The sequence below is a fragment of the Lagenorhynchus albirostris genome, chromosome 5 (assembly GCF_949774975.1).
Source record: "Lagenorhynchus albirostris chromosome 5, mLagAlb1.1, whole genome shotgun sequence".
NCBI lineage: Eukaryota > Metazoa > Chordata > Mammalia > Artiodactyla > Delphinidae > Lagenorhynchus > Lagenorhynchus albirostris.
In genome coordinates this window covers 132,516,122-132,536,598 of record NC_083099.1, presented here as the reverse complement: position 1 = coordinate 132,536,598, position 20,477 = coordinate 132,516,122, and the positions used below count along the sequence as shown (strand labels likewise).

The 20,477-nt window shown below is 44.5% G+C and overlaps 1 protein-coding gene across 1 annotated transcript in view; it reads left to right on the top strand.

The window, feature by feature from the left end:
• The window catches only part of LOC132520324 (uncharacterized), a 33,231-nt gene extending 14,359 nt beyond the window's left edge, over positions 1 to 18,872 (top strand). Inside the window, exons 5-6 of the mRNA XM_060149081.1 lie at positions 10,491 to 10,590; positions 18,542 to 18,872. Of these exons, the coding sequence (XP_060005064.1) occupies positions 10,491 to 10,590; positions 18,542 to 18,589 (148 nt within the window). The 3' untranslated portion in view covers positions 18,590 to 18,872. The remainder of the gene's footprint in view (positions 1 to 10,490; positions 10,591 to 18,541) is intronic.
• The last annotated feature ends 1,605 nt before the right edge of the window (positions 18,873 to 20,477 follow it).

The following is a 20,477-nucleotide window of genomic DNA, read 5'->3' as shown; positions in this document are numbered from 1 at the left end:
TATTTGTGTGAAAAGTATTATAAACCTATTACAGTACAGTACTATATAGCCGATTGTGTTAGTTGGGTACCTAGGCTAACTTTGTTGGACTTACGAACAAACTGGACTTAGAAACGTGCTCTCGGAAGAGAACTCGTTCGTATGTAGGGGACTTCCTGTATATACATTTGGAGTTAACCGCCTAGAGCACCAAAGCGCCTAACTAGTCTGTGGGCACAAAATAAAGGCAGTTTGCATTTCCTCCTGGCACAAGCCTCACCAGCTCTATTGGAAATTAGCCCTTTTCTTCATCACCCCGTGTCCTTAGTTATTTCTGGGCATGCCCAAAGTAGCAGCTCACAAGTGCCCACAAACCAGAATGTCAGCTGCAGCCCGCATATGGCCTTGTCCTTCCTCTTCTGCTCAGGCTTCTTGTTCCCATCCGTAGTCCATAGAGCCACCTGGAGAAGTGTCACTCCTGCAGCTTCCCATCATGGGGACCCCGTTCTAGGCCAAGGGTGCTCCTGCAGGTGCTCCCTCGTCTCTGGTACCAGAGCATGGCTGGGTTGTATGCAGAGCCTCTCCCCCAACTTCCTGCCACACTTTGTTTCCTGGGCCCCAAGTTGGATTTTTTTTTTTTTTTTGTCCACGCCCCGCGGCATGTGGGATCTTAGTTCCTCAATCAGGGATTGAATCTGCACCCCCTGCAGTGGAAGCATGGAGTCTTAACCACTGGACCACCAGGGAAGTCCCAAGTTGGATGTAATTTGAAGGCAACACAAATAGGATTTGCTGATGGTTAGAATATTGGGTGCAAGAGGAGAGGAGTCCAGGCTGATTCCAGGGTTTTGACTCAGTGAATGAGGTTGTTATTAATTAGGATGGCTGGGAAGATTGTAGATGGAGCAGGTTTTCTTTGGAAAAGATCAGTAGATTCATTTTGGACACAGTTTGTGATGTCTTTTCAATATCTAAGACAAGAAAGGTAATAATGGACCTTCCCTTTCAACTTCTATGCCATTACCGTAGACAGAACTATAAAGATTATTTTCCAATTCCAGCAGGCACTGTTGAGTGCCTGCCCCACTGTCCTGTTCCCTTATTCCACACTGGCAGAACCCTGATTTTGTTCCAGTGTCTAACCTCACCTGTGTGACTGGAGAAAATGCTGGTTGTCTAAACCTGCCAGGGTCACCCCATTCTGCATGTCAGTGAGGAGTAGAAGGGTAAGCCTGACGCCCACTCAATTCGGGTCAATGAGACGTGGGGGGCAGTCATTTGGAGGCTTCTGGGAAATGTTCTTTCTTTAAAAAAGATTTACAGAAAGAATTGGTCTGGCTTTTTCTCCTGGATGTCCTAGGGCAACCATCCTGCAAACATGATGTGAGTAAAAACAAGCTGAGGATGGTCAAGCTGAAAGATAGCATTTTCCAGCCCATTAGTTAACTAACGGGTACCATCCTCTCTCTGGATCTCTTCTGCAAGGTAACGCACCCCTTGATTCGTTAAGCCACTTTGAGAAGGGTTTTCTTCACTTGCCTGTTAAAGCATCCTAACTGGTACACAAAGGAAGGAGAGAAAGTCATCCTGAGGAGGAAACCACAGAAAGTTAGGGCAGTAGATTAAGGTGCCCGTTTGTCACTGGCAAGGTCAGGCCAGTACCCGCAGCAGGGCAATTTCCAGTGCAAAGAACTGACTGGATTATGAACTTGAACTAGAAACTGCTTGTATTGTCATAGGTCTCTACTTTTTCTTCGCCAGAGAGGGCCGGTGTTTTACACTGTAGGGGTATCTGTGCCCAAGGCCTTATCATCTCCTGTCAACTCCGAGCTCCGCCCTCCTACACAAGACTGTCCTTGGCGTCGAGTCAAGTCCATGAATTGCTTTCACACTTCCTATTCCACTTTGTGCTCACAAGCGCCTGTTAGGAGGCCAGGCATATCCCCAATTTACAAACTGAGAATTAAGACTTTGGGGAGGTGATCACAGCCTAGAAATGGCAAAACCCCGACTCGAACCAGGGTGGATTCCAGGCCGGCACTCTTTGACCCACACCATGAAATTTGTTTTAAAGTCTAAAATGACATCATTGTTCTTACTTGGTTATTCTAATTTTACATGTTAAGCATGATTAAAGTAACTAAACATTGTAAGACTCCCATGTGTCTGGATTCAAACAAAACACACACTAAATACCTAAGGTCTCTAGGGTATGTTTGGTTTTCTGTTACTCAAAATAACAATAGTTTTCTTTCATATGCCACTTGATCAAGACTGTTTTTGCCCTTACCAGTTTTCTTACAAATGTGCTTTGAGTTAACCTTTTAATGCCTTATATAACAGGGTTCAGAATCACATTAATTCTAGAAGTGACCTTTTTATTACTCTTGACAATAAACAGGTATTTAAATTTATAGCAATCCTGTTACATATGCAATTCGTTGTGTGTGAACCAGCATGGTATGTTTTTCTTCTCATAAAGCTCTTCATTTGCATTGGAATAAAAACTGCATTGGTTTGAAGTGAGAAATTTAGTCCAGTTTTACTAGGAAGGGAATTCAAACCAGTTCCGCTGGGAGGAAAAGTTGTTCAGTTTGGTTTTGTTAAGAGCCGGTTATTTCAACAGTAAAATGAGTTTATTTGGGAATAGCAGAGGAATTACAATTCAGGACGGTAAACTATGCCGAACCATAGGCAAGTCCTAAAACAGTGGTTCTTAATAAGTTGGTTTGAGAGTGAGTGTGGAATGTCCCTACTGTTTATTTTTGCTTTTAAGATGAGAAATGTTCCAGAAATGTTAATGTGCTGAATTTTTCAAAGAGCAAATCATTTTTTAAATGTTCCAGGAAAGTTTGATTTTGACAAAATGTGTACGAGGTGAAAGGAAGTTTATCCTCTAATTATTCGTGTACACATTTTATAGTGAAAACACCCTTATTAACCAGGACATCTGGGGTAGAGTATTGATTCTTTTCTCTGGTGTTCTTGTATCTCAGTTTCTTCTTCTACAGAACGAGGGGTTGACAAGATGGATGAGTTTCTTGTTACTGCTATAACACATTACCACAGACTTAGTGTTTTAAAACAACACAGATTTATTTTCTTGTGTTTCTGGAGGTCAGAAGTCAGATGGGGGTCTCACTGGGCTAAAACCATGGTATTAGCAGATCCGTGTTCCCTTCTGGAGTGTCTTGTGGTGAATCCATTTCTTTGCCTTCTCCAGTATCTAGAGGGTGCCTGCATTCCTTGGCTCATGGCCATTCCCTCCATCTTCAAGGCCAGAGTCAGCAATGGCCAATTGAGTCTTTCTCACATTACATCACTCTGACGCTGACTTTTCTGCCTCCTTCTCCCACTTGTAAGGATCCTTGTGGTTACACTGAGCTCACCCTTGTGATTACATTGACCCAGCTCAGCCAGAATTATCTCTTTATTTTTTTATTTTATTTTTTAAAATAAATAAATACATTTATTTGTTTATTTATTTATTTTTGTCTGTGTTGGGTCTTCATTGCTGCGCACAGTCTTTCTCTAGTTGTGGAGAGCAGGGGCTACTCTTTGTTGCGGTGCACAGGCTTCTCATTGCAATGGCTTCTCTTGTTGCAGAGCAAAGGCTCTAGGTGTGCCGTCTTCAGTAGTTGTGGCTCGCGTAGTTGTGGCTCATGGGCTCAGTAGTTGTGGCTCGCGGGCTCTAGAGCGCAGGCTCTGTAGTTGTGGCGCACGGGGTAAGTTGCTCCGCGGCATGTGGGATCTTCCTGGACCAGGGCTTGAACCCGTGTCCCCTGCATTGACAGGCACATTCTCAACCACTGCACCACCAGGGAAGTCCCACCTCTTTATTTTAAGGTCAGCTGATTAGCAACCTAAATTCCATCTGTGAACTTAATTCCTCTTTGCCATATAACCTAATATATTCACAGGTTCTGGAGATTAGGATGTGGACACCTTTGGGAGCCGTTATTCTGCCTACCACACTAGGCAATCTCTTAGATCTTTCCAATTCAAAATGTTATGAAAAAACTCAATATAATTGTCCTCCATTACTGTAACTTTAAAGTGCAATAAATAAAACCCAAACAACTAGGTTATAGGGAAAGAAGTAGAATGATATTTTATTAATTGTTTAAATTTTATTTTTATAAAAGGAACTACATTCACATAGTTCAAAATCCAAAGCATAGGGCTTCCCTGGTGGCGCAGTGGTTGAGAGTCCGCCTGCCGATGCAGGGGACACGGGTTCGTGCCCCGGTCCGGGGGGATCCCACATGCCGCGGAGTGGCTGGGCCCGTGAGCCATGGCCGCTGAGCCTGCGCGTCCGGAGCCTGTGCTCCACAACGGGAGAGGCCACAACAGTGAGATGCCCGCGTACCGCAAAAAAAAAAAAAAATAATCCAAAGCATAATAAGGAATAGATTGAGGGTCTCACACCCATCCCTAGTCACGTGTATGTATCATTATTGAGCCATCCCCTACTGTATTACTCTCCTAGGGCTGCCATAACAAATTATAACTAACTGGATAGGTTAAAATAACAGAAATGTATTCTCCCACAGTTCTGGAGGACAGATGTCCAAAATCAGGGTGTCAACAGAGTTCTGATCCCTCCAGAGGCTCTAAGGAAGATGTCTTCCTTGCCTCCTCCAGCTTCTGGAAGCTCCAGGCATTCCTTGGCTTGTGGCTATATCGCTCCAATCTCTGCCTCCATGGGCACATGGCCTTCTTCCCTGTGTGTATGTGTGTGTGTCCTCTCCTCTTCTTATAAGGACACCAGACATTGGTTTAGGGTCCACCCGAATCCAGTATGACCTCATCTTAACTAATTATATCTAGAAAGATCCTATTTCCAAATAAGGTCACATTCACAGGTGCTAATTGTTAGGACTCGAACTTATCTTTGGATGGACATGTGGAAGTTTTCAGTTATTTGCTATTAGAACAGAGGCTGCATGTTGTCTTATGGACTTGTATGGGTATTCTTATGGATTTGTGAAACGCCTCTGAAATACAAATTCCTAAAAGCATAAATGCTGAGCCATAGGGTTTTTTTTTTGCCAAATTGTGCTTCAAAAAGGTTGCAGTTATTTCCATCCCCACCCTCAGTGTTTGTTTCCGTACAGCCTCATCAAACTTCCATAATACCGGTCTCTTTATCTGCCAGTCTGAGAGGTAAAAATAAGATCTCATTTTAAATTTCCATTTATTTGATTATTCATGCAAATGAGCACACTTCCTTGTGTTTATTGACTTTCTAAGTCTGTGAATTGCTAGTTGTTTCCTGTTCCCTCTTGAGCAGCTGATCTATTTTTTATTTAATCCACTTCAGGCATTTTTGGTCACCACCTTTTCTTTGTTCTTTCTCTTAAATGGAGCTTGATCTTTTACGTAAATCTAAGACAAGAGATTGTGTGAAAGTCCGTACCTACGGTGAAGGGGTATTTGCTTTTCAGGGCTAATTTTCTATGATACAGCTCTGACGTGAGTAGGAGCTGTATCATAGAAAGAGTATGGTATCTGTGGTGGTTGTAATTTCTGGCAAGAGAGAGGGAGAGAGGGAGGACAGTTATATCAGAAATGAGGTATGTTTGAAAGTGTGTCAGTGGTGGGAGTTTATACAAAACTGTGAGAAGGTGAAATCCCTTTTTCTCTTTTTTTTAAATGAGAAGCCTTCGGCTGGGTTATCACACTGGTGGTAAACATCCAACAGACTGCACGTTCATCCCGAGTTTCTCTTCCCAGCACAGAGTCATTTAGTTTGTAATTAAGAAAAGTGAGGAGGGTAACTCCACTTCTGGGTACACATCCAAAAGAACTGAAAGCAGGACATGATCAGGTATCTCTACACCCAGGTTCATAGTAGCATAATTCACAAGAGGCAAGATGTGGGCACAACCCAGATGTCCATGGACAGATCAGTAGATAAACAAAATGTGGTCTGTCAATACAATGGAATATTATTCAGCCTAAAAAGGAAAGAAATTCTGACACAGGCTACAACAGGTGAACCTTGAGGACATTACGCTATCCTTTTTTTTTTTTTTTTTTTGCGGTACGTGGGCCTCTCACTGTTGTGGCCTCTCCCGTTGCGGAGCACAGGCTCCGGACGCGCAGGCTCAGCGGCCATGGCTCACGGGCCCAGCCACTCCACGGCATGTGGGATCTTCCCGGACCGGGGCACGAACCCGTGTCCCCTGCATCGGCAGGCGGACTTTCAACCACTGCGCCACCAGGGAAGCCCTACGCTATGCTTTTGAGTGAGACACAAAAGGACAAATACGGCTTGATTTCACTTATGTGAAGTATCTAGATAGTCAAACTCATAGACACAGAAAGTAGAGTAGTAGTTGCCAGGGACTGGAAGAAGGAGGGAATGGGAAGTTGTTTAATGGGTACACAGTCTCAGTTTTGTGAGATGGCAAGAGTTCTGGAGATGGATGGTGGTGGTGGATACACAATAATGTGAATGTACCTGATGCCACTGAACTGTACACTTAAAAATGGCTGAGATGGTAAATTTTGTGTTATGTGTATTTTACCACAATTTAAAAATTTGAATTTAAAAATGTAAAATTTATGTTGTATATATTTTACCGCAATTAAAAATAAATGGAAGGAGGGAAGGAAGGAAGAGTGAAGAGTGAAGAGCGGTTGTTTTTAACGTCGTTTCACAGCAGGTAATTTCCAACACAAGAGGCAACCCCAGGACAGCGGGCCCCGTAACTGAATTCTACTCTCAGTCCTTTACAGCCAGGCCCCGTCTCCAACCCACTGGCTGCAAGAAGTTTTCTAGAAATCAGAAATGGCTCCTTGTCTAGAACTGGCAGCGTACAGCACTGCTTAAAGATGAAAAATCGGTAGTTCACTGGGATTCCTGTGTTGCAAGGTCAGTTTTTGTTGAAGAAAAGTAGAGTATAACATCCTTCAGGGATCCTTTGTTCATGCAGAGGCATCGGGTGGTGGCTACAAATCCCTTGCATTGTAGGTGACTAAGGAAGAAAAGACTTGCACTGCCCCCCTGCCAACAGGAAGCTGTTTAGTATGCAGTTAAGAATAGTGGGGTGGGGGAAGGTTTTCTCCCTGGTTCTCACACCAGGCACTCATGCAGCCACCCCTTACCAGCTCTTCACCTGCAAGAAGGTGATGTATCCCAACTAAATGTCTGGATCAGTGTCTGGCATCCATAAGCATTTGAGAATGAGTAACTTCCACCCCTACCCCAAACAGCTGGTTGGATATGTGAACCCAAGGCCTTTCTTGGGGACTGGGGACTTGTCTCACCCCTGCCGCCACCCCCGCTCTGCCCAGCATGCCAGAGCCCTCGGGTCCAAGGATCTAGAATAGGCCTGAGGAGAAAGGAGAGCTGGCTAGGAGGTCCCCCTGCAGGCCTGAAGCCTAAACTTCTCCTACCAGCTCTGAGGGAAGGAGCGGTTGACTTACCTGTGATCCCTTCTGGGCCATTTGAATTTACCATGCTAGGGTACTGGGTAATCTTTTTTCAAAAATATTTTATTATATATATTTTTAAAATGCTTAACTATTAAAAATACTACTAAGATAAATTTTATAAGATGTAAGATTCACCTCTGGTTGAGACGGTTAAAAACAAGACAACAGGCTCCAAATGGAGTCGCTTATGTTAAGCCCCATGTCACCAAACCAAGACAACTTAATTACAGTTTCTGCTCTCCTAGAAATGGAATCTTTAACCGGTCAATCAGGAATCACCTGATTCCTAGAATCGCCTGACTCCTAGCACTAGTTAGGTAATCTGCCTGACAAACTCGAAAGGAAAGTAACCTGCTCTAACCACCTGGCATTTTTGCCTAGTATAACGTCCTTGTTTCTGCTCCCTTCTACCTATAAAAGTCTTTCATTTTGTACAGCTCCTCAGAGCCCCTTTCCATTTCCTAGATTGGATGCTGCCCGACTCAAATTAATGTTTGCTCAAACTCTTAAAACATTTAATATACCTCAGTTTATTTTTTGACAAGACAGAGGTAGAGTTTTCAGTTCTCAGAGAGTTTTTCCCTTCAGAATGAAAAGTAACTGAAAGCCATCTCAGAGCGGTGCCTTTCTTCAACTTTGACCTCGCCTACCCTGCTCGTCATTAAGCCTCCAGTGCCAACATAGCGCTGGGCACAGAGTAAACCCTCAGTAGGTATTTGATGAATAAATCAATTGATGTCACAACAAAATGCGGGATACTTATGATCCCCAATTCTGCATTTTCCTAAAGAAAGGATATTTGGGGCTTCCCTGGTGGCGCAGTGGTTGAGAGTCCACCTGCCGATGCAGGGGACACGGGTTCATTCCCCGGTCCGGGAGGATCCCACATGCCGCGGAGCGGCTGGACCCGTGAGCCATGGCCGCTGAGCCTGCGCGTCCGGAGCCTGTGCTCCGCAACGGGAGAGGCCACAACAGTGAGAGGCCCGCGTACCACAAAAAAAAAAAAAAAAAAAAGGATATTTGGGTCATGGTATGGTAATGTAATTAAATATATACTTGGTCCTCGTCCATTTCTGACACAGAGCTCCTAAAATCCTTGCAATTTCCTAAGTGACTAGAAGGATGAATGTTCTTTTTTATGTTAATGAGATGACTTTTGGATCCCCCTAAGGGTGGGAGCTGGTTGCCAGAAGAACTGACCACGTGATTAGAGGCTGAACCTTTTGGTCCCACCCCCTCACCCCCAGGGAGGGGAGAGGGGCTGGAGGTCGAGTCAGTCACCAATGGCCAATGACTTAATCAATGATGCCTATGAAATGAAGCTTCCGGAAAACCCCCAAAAGATAGGGTTTGGAGAGCTTCTGAGCTGGTGAACACTTGGAGATGGGGGGAGAATGGTATGCCTGGAGAGGGCATGGAGACTCCACGCCCCTTCCCCATACCTTGCCTTACTAATCTCTTCCATCTGGCTGTTCATATCCTTTTATAATACACCAGTAATCTAGTGAATTAAATGTTTCTCTGAGTTCTGTGAGCTGCTCTAGTAAATTAATCAAACTCAAGGAGGGGTCTTGTTGGAACCTCCAATCGACACTGTAGCTGGTTGGTCAGAAGCACAGGTGATCAGCTGGCCTTATGCCTGGCTTCCGAAGCTGGGGAAGGGGGTAGGCGTGTGAGACTGAGCCCTTAACCTGTGGGATACGATGCCATCTCTGAGTAGGCAGTGTCAGAATAGAGTTGAATTGTGGGACACTGAGCTGGTGTCTGGAGACTTGTTGGATAGTGTTGGGAACCACCCTCCCTACTGCCACCAACACCCTCCCCTTGCACAATGGAATGGAATTGGTGCTAGAAACATTTTACATAGAAACCAGCCGGGTATATAATATTTATTGTTCATTAATTGAGGTGATAGATGAGAACCTCTGATTTTAGGCCTGGCTGAGATTCCCAGATGCTTAAAACTGGAGAAAGAAGGAAAGTATCTAACTGGAGTTGTGGAAGCCCAAGATGCTGGGAAATCCCTTTCGGGGCGACCAGAATGGCCCATGTGATGGGAAGTCACATTCACATTGAAGACACAGAGAAAGAGTCAACCATGAAATTGATGGTTGAACAGATCAGGTGTCTGGGATGAATCCACAGACCTCCAGATTTGGAAGACTGTAACAGACCCCCGTCTGGGAGTGTCAGCTGAAGCCCCAGACCAAGCATGTAATTGAGGGAGTTCCCTGATGGCCTAGTGGTTAGAATTCCGGGCTTTCACTGCGGTGGCCTGGGTTCAGTCTCCGATCAGGGAGCTGAGATCCTGTAAGCCACAAGGCATGACCCAAAAAAAAAAAAAAAAAAAGGAAAAAAGAAATAAAACATCTGTCTGTGGCCCTGGCATCCTATCCAAGGAAGGCTGGAGGAGCATGGAAATCCTGAGAAGGACACTGGGTAGGCTGGAGGACCTCGAGAGAAAACAAAACTCTGTCCTCCTCCTTCAGGATAGCCCAGTGTGTGGAGAAAGCCTGTGAGGTGAACAAAAAAGTTTTTTCTCCTCCCTCCCAGCCCCCCTCGCCACGCCACCCCCAATCCCCTGCTCCCTCAGGTCTGAATTTGTCTTCCTTTCCTCTCCCCTCCCCCATCCCTAAATAGTAAGGCTTGGCGGCCTCCTCTCAATTGACCTTTGTCTGATTTGGAGGTGGAAGATTTTTGCAAGTGTCAACAACAGTCCCACAGTGAATAAAGCTGTGAACTTACCCCTTTTGTACAAATTGCAAGGCAATCTTCATTGTAACATTACCTCAACTGGGAAATGTAATTCGATGGAAGAAAGAGGTTTGTTAATCTTTCAGATTCCCCCCTTTTTTTTTTTCTTTTTAAAATTATGTGTTGCCCAAACTGAAAATTGGCACCACCTATGGGTTCTGGATGCAATGAAGTCAGAAATGATACTGAGGCCAGCTGGGCCTGATGCAAGAGCCAAGTGGGGTCAAACTGACATTTTTCTTCCATATTTGATGAGTGGAGAAAAACACTGGCTGTGAATTCTCAATAACCAGTCTACTGTACTTTTCTTGCAGACTGGCTGTTGCTGTCCGTTTCCCAGTCCTGCTGTTTAGCCAAGTGGGATTCTTCTTCATGCCAGTTACGTGGGCGCAGAGGCTGGACTCTTCCTCCAAGGTCATGAGCAAGGTACCCTCACTTGTATGAATGTATCACAAGGAAAGGGCATTGTGTAATAAAGATTTACCCTTGCCCAAAGAGAGATCTACTCTTTGCCCTCAGCTCCCCAGAGGTGATCTCTAAGCCCTTAGGCTCTCCTGCCTGATAAGAGTGCCTTTGTGTTGTGGAACCAAATGTAGGTCCACTTGCCCACGGGCTGGCGGTAAAGCCAATCTACTGACACCAGGTTGTGGTGAAGAAAAGTGCAGCGTTTATTGTAAGGCACCAGACAAAGAGTCCAGTGCAGCTAATGCTCAAAACACTTGCACTCGGGGAGGTGTTTTTAAAGGCAAAGTGAGGGAGGGGAGTCCCAGGGTGAGTGATCAGCTCATGCACTGGTCTCTGATTGGTTGATGGTGAGTGGTGGTAACATTATCAGTCATTAGGCTCCAGTAGGTCCAGGGGCTATGTGCTCATGGTCATCATATAGTTCGCTTTTTCCATTTGGTGGTGGTTTTAGCATCTGTAAAACAACTCAGGAAATGTGCATCAGATACTGTTATCTAGGCGCTTCAGAGAGGAGCTAAAGCAGAGGACATGGGGGGAGGGGTCTGTCCCCGGCAGGCCCCATAGTGTCCTGATCAGTTACATGTGTTTACCCGGACGCTGAGTAGGAACCTCTCCCGACTGCGCCCTATTTGTCTCTTCTCTTGGCCGGTTTTCATCTGTATCTTTTTGCTATAACAAAGCGTAACTGTGAGTATAACAGCTGTCAGCAAGTTCTGAGGGTCCTTCTAGTGAGTCACTGAACTTGGCGGTGGTTGTGGGGACCCTGAGCTGGCCTCTGGTGTCAGAAGTGAGAGTAGTCTTGGGGACAGTTCCCTGACTTTGCAGGCACTGACTAGGACTCTATGCTCATGGTCTCTGGACTGGACTCTCCTCTCACTGGCTGAGTGAGCTGCTTCGTCTCTCCGAGCCCCTTTGCCTCAGCACTCAGCAGGGAGGGTTCTCTGTACCCTCTGGGGGAGGTTGCTGTGGAGGCTGAGACAGGAGTGAGAGGGAGGGCTGTGCAAGTTGTCCAGCTGCACGGAAATGCGCCCCCTTGGTGCCGGTGGACTGAGTGCCCTCTCACGTTTGGGCACGTTTGACGACGATGGAGATATTAGTGACGATCCCATTCCTACAGTCTGACAGACCTCATCTGTCTAGACAGGGAGGAGAGAGGGGCTGGGGCCAAAGAATAAGCACCTGGAGCCCGAATGGAAGCCATTTCTCTAAAATAAGGTCTTAGGAGCCACTTACTGGAAGTGGTGGAAGGATGCAACCTCTCTGCACACGATGAGACACACCTAAGTGACAATGCACCTGTCATTCATCAGAAGAGCAGAAACTCAATATCTTGACAAACCACTCTGTGGCGAGGCTGGAAGTGGGCACCACAAAATGGTCCAACCTCTGCTGAGGGGAATTGAGCAATAGCTAAGAAAATTACAGAGTATTTACCCTTTGACCTAGAAATAGCACTTTTGGGTACTACCCTCAATTATCTCTAGCAATACAAAAAAAACTGTGATGGTTATTTATTACAGCATAATTTGTAATGCAGAATATTCAAAACAACCTAAATGTCCATATGTAAGAAATTGTTTGAATAAATTATAGCATGTCCACACAATGAAGTAGCACATTGCTATAAAAACCAACAAGGAAGAACTCTATGAACTGATACAGAGTGATATCCAGATATATGGTTACATGCAAAAAACAAACAAACAAAGTTCACCAAAATGACTATAGATGTCATAACACCTTGAGTAAAAAAGAATCTGTGGGGCTTCCCTGGTGGCGCAGTGGTTGAGAGTCCACCTGCCGATGCAGGAGACACGGGTTCGTGCCCCAGTCCGGGAAGATCCCACATGCCGCGGGGCGGCTGTGGGCCCGTGAGCCATGGCCGCTGAGCCTGCGCGTCCGGAGCCTGTGCTCCGCAACGGGAGAGGCCACAACAGTGAGAGGCCCTCGTACCGCAAAAAAAAAAAAAAAAAAAAAGAATCTGTGAATCAGAATGATATCGAAGAACAAGTAAACAAAAGAGTGAAGAAAGCTCTTCTTTCATTATAAGGGAAATTAAAATGCCAACTAAAATGCCACAATAAATGTAGAGGGACTAATACAAGTGGAAAACCAAGTCACCATTTTTCACCCATCATAGCGAATCATCACTATAATCATTGATTCAGGCTCGAATCATAATGGATGCTAAAACTACTGGGTTCCATTTTGTTGGGGAAAAGGATACTTATAACATGCATACAATCTTAGAGCTGTCCCCCCAGATTGCTTATCAGTTACATACTTACCAGAGGACACCACCTGAGTTAAGAGATTTCAATCAGCATCTCCAATAATAGAGGACAAACTGGTGACATGCCTCCTGATGGATGCACTGAAAGACCACAACATCGCAGATACTGTGTTCCTGCCAAAAATGCACAAGCTGAACCAAATCATAAGGAGACAATTATATAGACCCAAGCTGAGGACATTCTACAAAATAAGGGCCTGTACTCTCCAAAAATGTCAATGTCATGAAAGGTAAAGAAAGGCCTGGGAAGTGTTTCAGGTTTTAAAAGACTAAAGACTACATCCGAATTTAAAACTTTTGTGTACCAAAGGATACTATCAACTGAGTAAAAAGGCAACCTATGGAATGGGAGAAAATATTTGCAATTTATGTATCCTATATGAGATTAATATACAGAATATATGAAGAACTCCTGCAACTCAACAACAGCATCAAAAGACAATGCACAGGAGCTTCCCTGGTGGCGCAGTGGTTGAGAGTCCGCCTGCTGATTCAGGGGACACGGGTTCGTGCCCCGGTCCGTGAAGATCCCACATTCTGCGAAGCGGCTGGGCCCGTGAGCCATGGCCGCTGAGCCCGCGCATCCGGAGCTTGTGCTCCACAACGGGAGAGGCCATAACAGTGAGAGGCCCGCGTACCGCAAAAAAAAAAAAAAAAAAAAAGACAGTGCACTTATACAATGAGCAAAGGAATTGAAGAGACGTTTCTCCAAAGGAGTTTTAAAAATGGCCAATGAGCACATGAAAAGGTGCCCGACATCACTAATCATTAGGTAATCTGAATCAAAACCACAGCACACAGCGCAGGAGGTGAATCTCAAAACCATTATGCTGAGTGAAAGAAGCCAGACACAGAAGTTTACATCCTGAGATGACTCCATTCAGAGGAAATTCTAGAAAAGGCAAAGCCATACGGACAGAAGGCAGATCAGTAGTACTTCGTGGTCCAGATGGGGACGGCGATGAGAGCAACGAGGCAGGAGGGGACTTCTAGGGGTGATGAAAGAGTTCTGAAATGAATATAGCAGTCGCAGGACTGTGTATTTACAAAATTCATGGACCTCTTGACTAAAAATGGGAGGTATATGTATATCAGTAAAGCTATAAAATAATAATAATGAGGAGGAAGAGAAGGTCTTGAAAAAGCCACATCTCAGACTGAACTCTGCCACATGCACTCGTGAGCAGGCTGACCCAGCAACCCTTAGACGCCTCTTCTGGAAGTCCACGTAGTCCGGGCTGTAGGGCCTCAGCCTCCAAACCCTCTCTCTCTGAAAGGTTCACTCAGGGCGGATGCAGTGATTACAGTTCCGGTGTCAGGCCTCGGGACTCAGGAACAGACGCCTCCAGTGAGCACCTGCACATGTGGGTGGTTCAGAATCCTAAACCCCGGGTGCCATTCAGAGAAGTTCAGGCCACAGGACTGGCTGGATTCTTATCCCCTGCTCAAACAGCTAATCCCCACATCTAAGCGCCATGACTACGCGATGAAAACTAATTTCTACCGTGCATTAGCTAATTAGCAGAGACTCTGGTGTTGATCAGAGATAAAAGTAGCTGAGGGGCTTCCCTGGTGGCACAGTGGTTAAGAATCCACCTGCCAATGCAGGGGACACAGGTTCAAACCCTGGTCCGGGAAGATCCCACACTCCGCAGAGCAACTAAGCCCGTGCGCCACAACTACTGAGCCTGCGCTCTGGAGCCCGCGAGCCACAACTACTGAGCCTGCGTGCCACAACTACTGAAGCCCGTGTGCCTAGAGCCCGTGCTCCGCGACAAGAGAGGCCACTGCAATGAGAAGCTCGCGCACCACAGTGAAGAGTAGCCCCTGCTCGCCACAACTAGAGAAAGCCCACGCGCAGCAACGAAGACCCAAAGCAGCCAAAAATAAATAATAAATAAATAAAACTTTTTTAAAAGTAGCTGAAGCGTTTGTAACAGCTGACTCTGGATGGTGGGCTTTTTAATTGCTTTTAACTTTGTATTTTGGAAAAAAGTCAAACCCACAAAAAAGTTGCAATAATAGCACAGTGAACTTCTTTATACCTTTCATCCAGATTCACCAGTTGTTAGATTTTTGTCTCATTTGCTCATGAACCCTCTCTCTCTTTCTCCCTCCATATATGTATATATTTATGTATATACATGTATATAGAAATATATGTATATATTTGTGTATAGATACATATGTATATATGTGTATATATGCACCCAATATTTGTACCTATTTATCTATCTGATATATAAAGAGACTTATTTTTGCTGAACCATTAAGTCTAATACGTCCCCTTTGCCTCTAAATAATACAGGGTATATCTCCTAAGAACAAAGACATTCTCTTACATAATCTCAGGAAAGTCGTCAAATTCAAGAAAATATTCATACAGTATTATTGTGTAATATATGTTCCGTGTTTGGATTTTACCAGTTGTCCCAATAATATCCTTTATAAACCTTTGTGTTCAAGCTGGGCTCCAGTCACGGGTTAAGCAAGACATTTCATTGTCAACTTCTTTAATCTCCTATAATCTGGAACAGTTCCTCAGCCTTTCTTTGTCATGACATGGACATTTTTGAAGAGAAGAGGTACATAATTGTGCACAGGGTCCCTCAATTTGGGTTTATCTGATTATTTACTTGAGATTATTCTGTTTACACATTTTGCGTCTGGAGTGACGTGATCTCAGTGTGTCCTACTACTAATATTTTGAAACGTTGGACACTTGCGGTGGTCATTTACATTATGATGTCTGGGATAGTTCCCCGCTATAAAGGTGTTTTTACCTCTGTACAATTAATAACTCAGCTGTAGGCAGATACTGGGAGCCTAGGTGAATCTCCTTCTCCCAAACTAACTCACCCAAAAGAATCAGTTAGTAAACTTGGGCCTTTCAAAGAAAATGAGTCTCACCTGAACTCAGCAAGTTCCTAAAGATACAGCCATTCGTGCTGTACCTATTTTCAGGATAAGTAAGATAGCTTCACACTCATGAGGTTTTTTTTGTTTTTGTTTTTGGCTACGGGGCATGTGGGATCTTAGTTCCCCAACCAGGGATCGAACCCACACCCCCTGCAATGCAAGCACTGGAAGAGAGGAGTCTTAGCCACTGGATTGCCAGGGAAGTCCCTCAGTTCTTAACTGGTGTCCTCAAGGTGTCCTTGGATAGAATTCAGGGGGTCTTAAACTTAGCTGGGAGAGAAATTAGGTCGTTATTTTCACCAACCTCCGACTGAAATTGAGCATCCTCTTCAGTTATGAATGAAACAACAAACCAAAGCGGTACCAATGGCTGTGTAACCCATGGGAACTCCAGACATTTCATATCACATTGCATCTGATGCAGAACATTATTTATACTCATCACTCCCTTGAAATCAGAGCAGTTAATTAGATTCATCGCTAGAGCTTGTTATTTAACGCATTAACAAAAGAGCTAATATATTACATATCACAAATTTGAAGTACATTTTGTGAGTAGAGTTTCAACAATATTTCCTTTGTAATCCTGTGTATTTTATTTTATGCACCTGTCTTAGTCTGTTTGGGCTGCTATAACAAAATACCGGTAGTATCTGCTTGAATTCTGAGTAATCTTTGCTGTGCATTGATTGTCCACCTTCATATTCCTGATCAGCGCCTAGCTGGCTTGGCCTTTTAGTTTTTTAAATTTTGGCCATGGGGCTTGCAGGATCTCAATTCCCCGACCAGGGACTGAACCCGGGCCATGGCAGTGAAAGCACCGAATCCACTAGACCACCAGGGAACTCCCTGGCTTGACCTTTCCTGTCTGTCTTTCCTACTGAATGAGAGGCGCCATAGGATCATTCTTTCTTCCAGCAGCACCTAACCCAGTGCTGGAACACTGCATATGGTTAAGAAATGTTCGTGGAGTTGAATAGATGCTCCCGTTTTGGAGTAAGAACACTCAGGCTCAAGTGAGAGGAAATAACACTTGGCAGCCCCAGGGTTAGAACCCAAGGCTTCTGGCCCCTGGTCTGATCCACTCTTGAGCACCAAGGGCCTGGTCAGTTTGCTTTCATGACCCTGAATTTCTCTCAAACAACTGTTAGTTATGTTGTCTTCCTGGACTGAGTGAACAGTCTTTCTGAAACAGGCTTAATGCAAAGATAAGTATATCAGTAAGAATTATACCCATCAATTTCTGTTTGGATGTGAGTTTTCAAATGTTAAATGATTCCTAAAACCTCTGAATTTCTTCTCCCCAGGAGCCCCACAGACCCCTTTTAACTTTTGTATGTGAAGTTTTTCAAATATTCAGAAAAGTACAGAGAATAACTTAATGAACCCATCCCTTGGATTCAACAATGATTATTTTGCCCCTTTTTTGCTTCCTGTTTTGTTCTATATAATTTCCTGAAGCATTTTAAAGTAAATTACAAACATCATAGCGTCTCAACCCTAAATAAAGAGGACAGGGCTTCCCTGGTGGCGCAGTGGTTGAGAGTCCGCCTGCCGATGCAGGGGACACGGGTTCGTGCCCTGGTCTGGGAAGATCCCACGTGCCGTGGAGCAGCTCGGCCCGTGAGCCATGGCCGCTGAGCCTGCGCGTCCGGAGCCTGTGCTCCGCAACGGGAGAGGCCACAACAGAGAGAGGCCCGCGTACCGCAAAAAAAAAAAAGAGAGAGAGGACAGCACCTTTCAGAACCATAATTCCTTTGTCACACATCAGAAAATGAATTCCCTAATACCATTTTGTGCACAGCACATATTCAAAATTTCCCAGTTGTCCTTAAAAAACCATTTTATTACAGCTGGTTTGTTTGAGTTAATGTAGGACAATTCCCTGCTTTTCCTGCGTTAAATGCCGGTGTCTTATTGAGCAAGCCAAATCAGTTTTCCTGCAAAATGTCCCACATTTTAGATTTGGTTGGTTGCTCCCTCATGGGGTCATTTAACCTGTCTCCTTTACTTCCTGTCACCTGGAATTTAGACCTAAAATCCTGCTCAGACTTAACAAAAATATTAAACAAAATATTAACAAAAATATTAAATATTGAAGTAAGAATACTTCGGTGCAGTGTCTTGTGCTTTGTATTTCAACACACCACGTTGCTCAAAATAATCCGGTTGCCCCATTGCTAACGATGCTAAGATTTGGTGAGTTCTGGTGATGACAGCCTGATCCCTCATGGAAGAATTGTGTTTCCCTCTTTCAACCAGCAAGTATCCTCTGGCATGACACTTGACACTCTGTCCCCCATCAGTCTTTCACCCAAAGGTTTTCTCATCTATTGATTAATGTTGCCTGAATCAATTATTTTATCAGAGTTTGCAAAATGGTGATTTTATACTATGATTTTTCCATATTAATTAACTGGTATTGAAACAGAACAGGACCCTATGGTCCTTGCCCCACCCCATGTCCTCAGCCTGCCTTTTGTCTGTGAAAAAACTTTAGCCAAAGAATAAGTCTGATCAGAGAAGTGAGAAAATGCAGAAACAAAGGAAAACAGTCCAACAAGACTAAATAATAATAGTTTAGTCATTAAGCATAGTCAAGGACCATTAGTTCCTTCTCAAGGACTATAGATGATATTCTGAGCCATATCCTGTGAGCTGTCTTATAGATACTGAAACTCCTACCAGGTGGGAGAAGTTAACTACAATGATGACCAGACTGTAGCCGTGACGTAAGCTGCCACAATTCCAAGAATTGGCCTCAAGGAAATGGGAACACACCGACCCTGGAACTGAAGATTAACTGTACTTAAAACAATCAAGATGATGCTGGTCAGACCACCGATGACCAATTTCAAGATGACCGTCAGAGCTGACTGTGCTGTTTCTGCATGTAGCCCTCTCCCTCCATCTATGAAAGCCCTTGGCCCATGATTGTCATTTGTAGGGGGAGTCGGCCTTTGGACAGGAGTCCGCCCCACCCCCATTGCTGACATCCAAAATTAAGCAAACTTTCCTTTCCACCAACTTTGCCTCTTTATTGGCTTTTGAGCAGCGAACAGCTGGACCCCGCTTTTGGTTACAGTATCCTTCTGTAAAACAGAGCCCTTTCTCATCATTCAGGCCTATTTGGTCACCCTGAAATATAGTTCCTAAAGTGAAGGCAAGATAATTATTCAGTTATTTCCCTTCAATGATCACTTTTCAGAGTAAGTAAGTTACCTCCAGTGGTGACAGACACATTCTTCTTGGGGAGGAACTTTCTCTTTTGGTTGAATATCATAATCAGTTCATGGTTTGGGGGAGCGGATTTTTTTGGGTCTCATTCTAGGGTTGCAAATAAAAATAGGATTACAGTCAGACCTGTATAGCCTCAGGTTCTGCATTTGTGGATGCAAATAACCATGGACCAAAAATACTCCAAAAAAAAGGAAAATTCCAAAAAGTTCCAAAAATCAAAACTTGAATTTGCTGTGTGGCAGCAACTAGCATTTACATTGTACTTACAACTATTTACACAGTGTTTACATTGTATTAAGTATTATAAGTAATCTAAAGATGATTTAAAGTATACGGGAGGGTGTGGGTAGGTTATATGCAAATACTACGCCATTTTGTATGAGGGATTTGAGCATCCTTGGATTCTAGTATCTGCTGAGGGTCCTGAAACCAATCTCCTGCAGGTACAAAGGGACAGCTGTATTTTTGTTTTGCTTTTACCTTGTTAACTCATAATTTTCTGTTTTATCCATGTTGCAATATGAAACAGGTTTATTACTTTTAACTGGTGAGCACTATACTTTAAACTTCCGTCTACTACACTTTAATTATAAATCCCCTTGAGTTGGGCACCAAGGTTACTGCCAGTACTTTGTGTGAGTACTTAATTTATTTTAAGTACTGCCAGTACTTAATTTATTTTAAAATTTATTTATTTATTTATTTATTTATTTTTGGCTGCGTTGGGTCTGTGTTGCTGCGCGTGGGCTTTCTCTAGTTGTGGCGAGCAGGGGCTACTCTTCGTTGCGGTGTTGGGCTTCTCATTGCGGTGGCTTCTCTTGTTGCGGAGTACGGGCTCTAGGCGCGCGGGTTTCAGTAGTTGTGGCACATGGGCTCAGTAGTTGTGGCTCGTGGGCTCTAGAGTGCAGGCTCAGTAGTTGTGGCGCACGGGCTTAGTTGCTCCACGGCATGTGGGATCTTCCTGGACCAGGGCTCGAACCCGTGTCCCCTGCATTGGCAGGTGGATTCTTAACCATTGTGCCACCAGGGAAGCCCAGAGGGTTAATTTTATGTGTCAACCCGACTGGGCCCGAAGGTGCCCAGACATTTAGTCAAACATAATTCTGGGTTTGTCTGTGGGGTGTTTTGGATGAGATTAACATTCGAATTGGTAAATTGAGTAAAGGAGATTGCCCTCCCTAGAGTGGGTGGGCATCATCCAGTCAGTTGAAGACCTGAATAGAACAAAACGGCTGAATGAGGGGGAACTTCCCCCTGAGTGCTTGAGCTGGGACGTCCGTCTTCTCCTGCCCTCACCTGCAACATACGAGAGCGGCTCTCCTGGGTCTTGGGCTTTTGTCCCCATGCTGAGCCACAGCCACCCTCTGCCTCCACAGGAGACCCT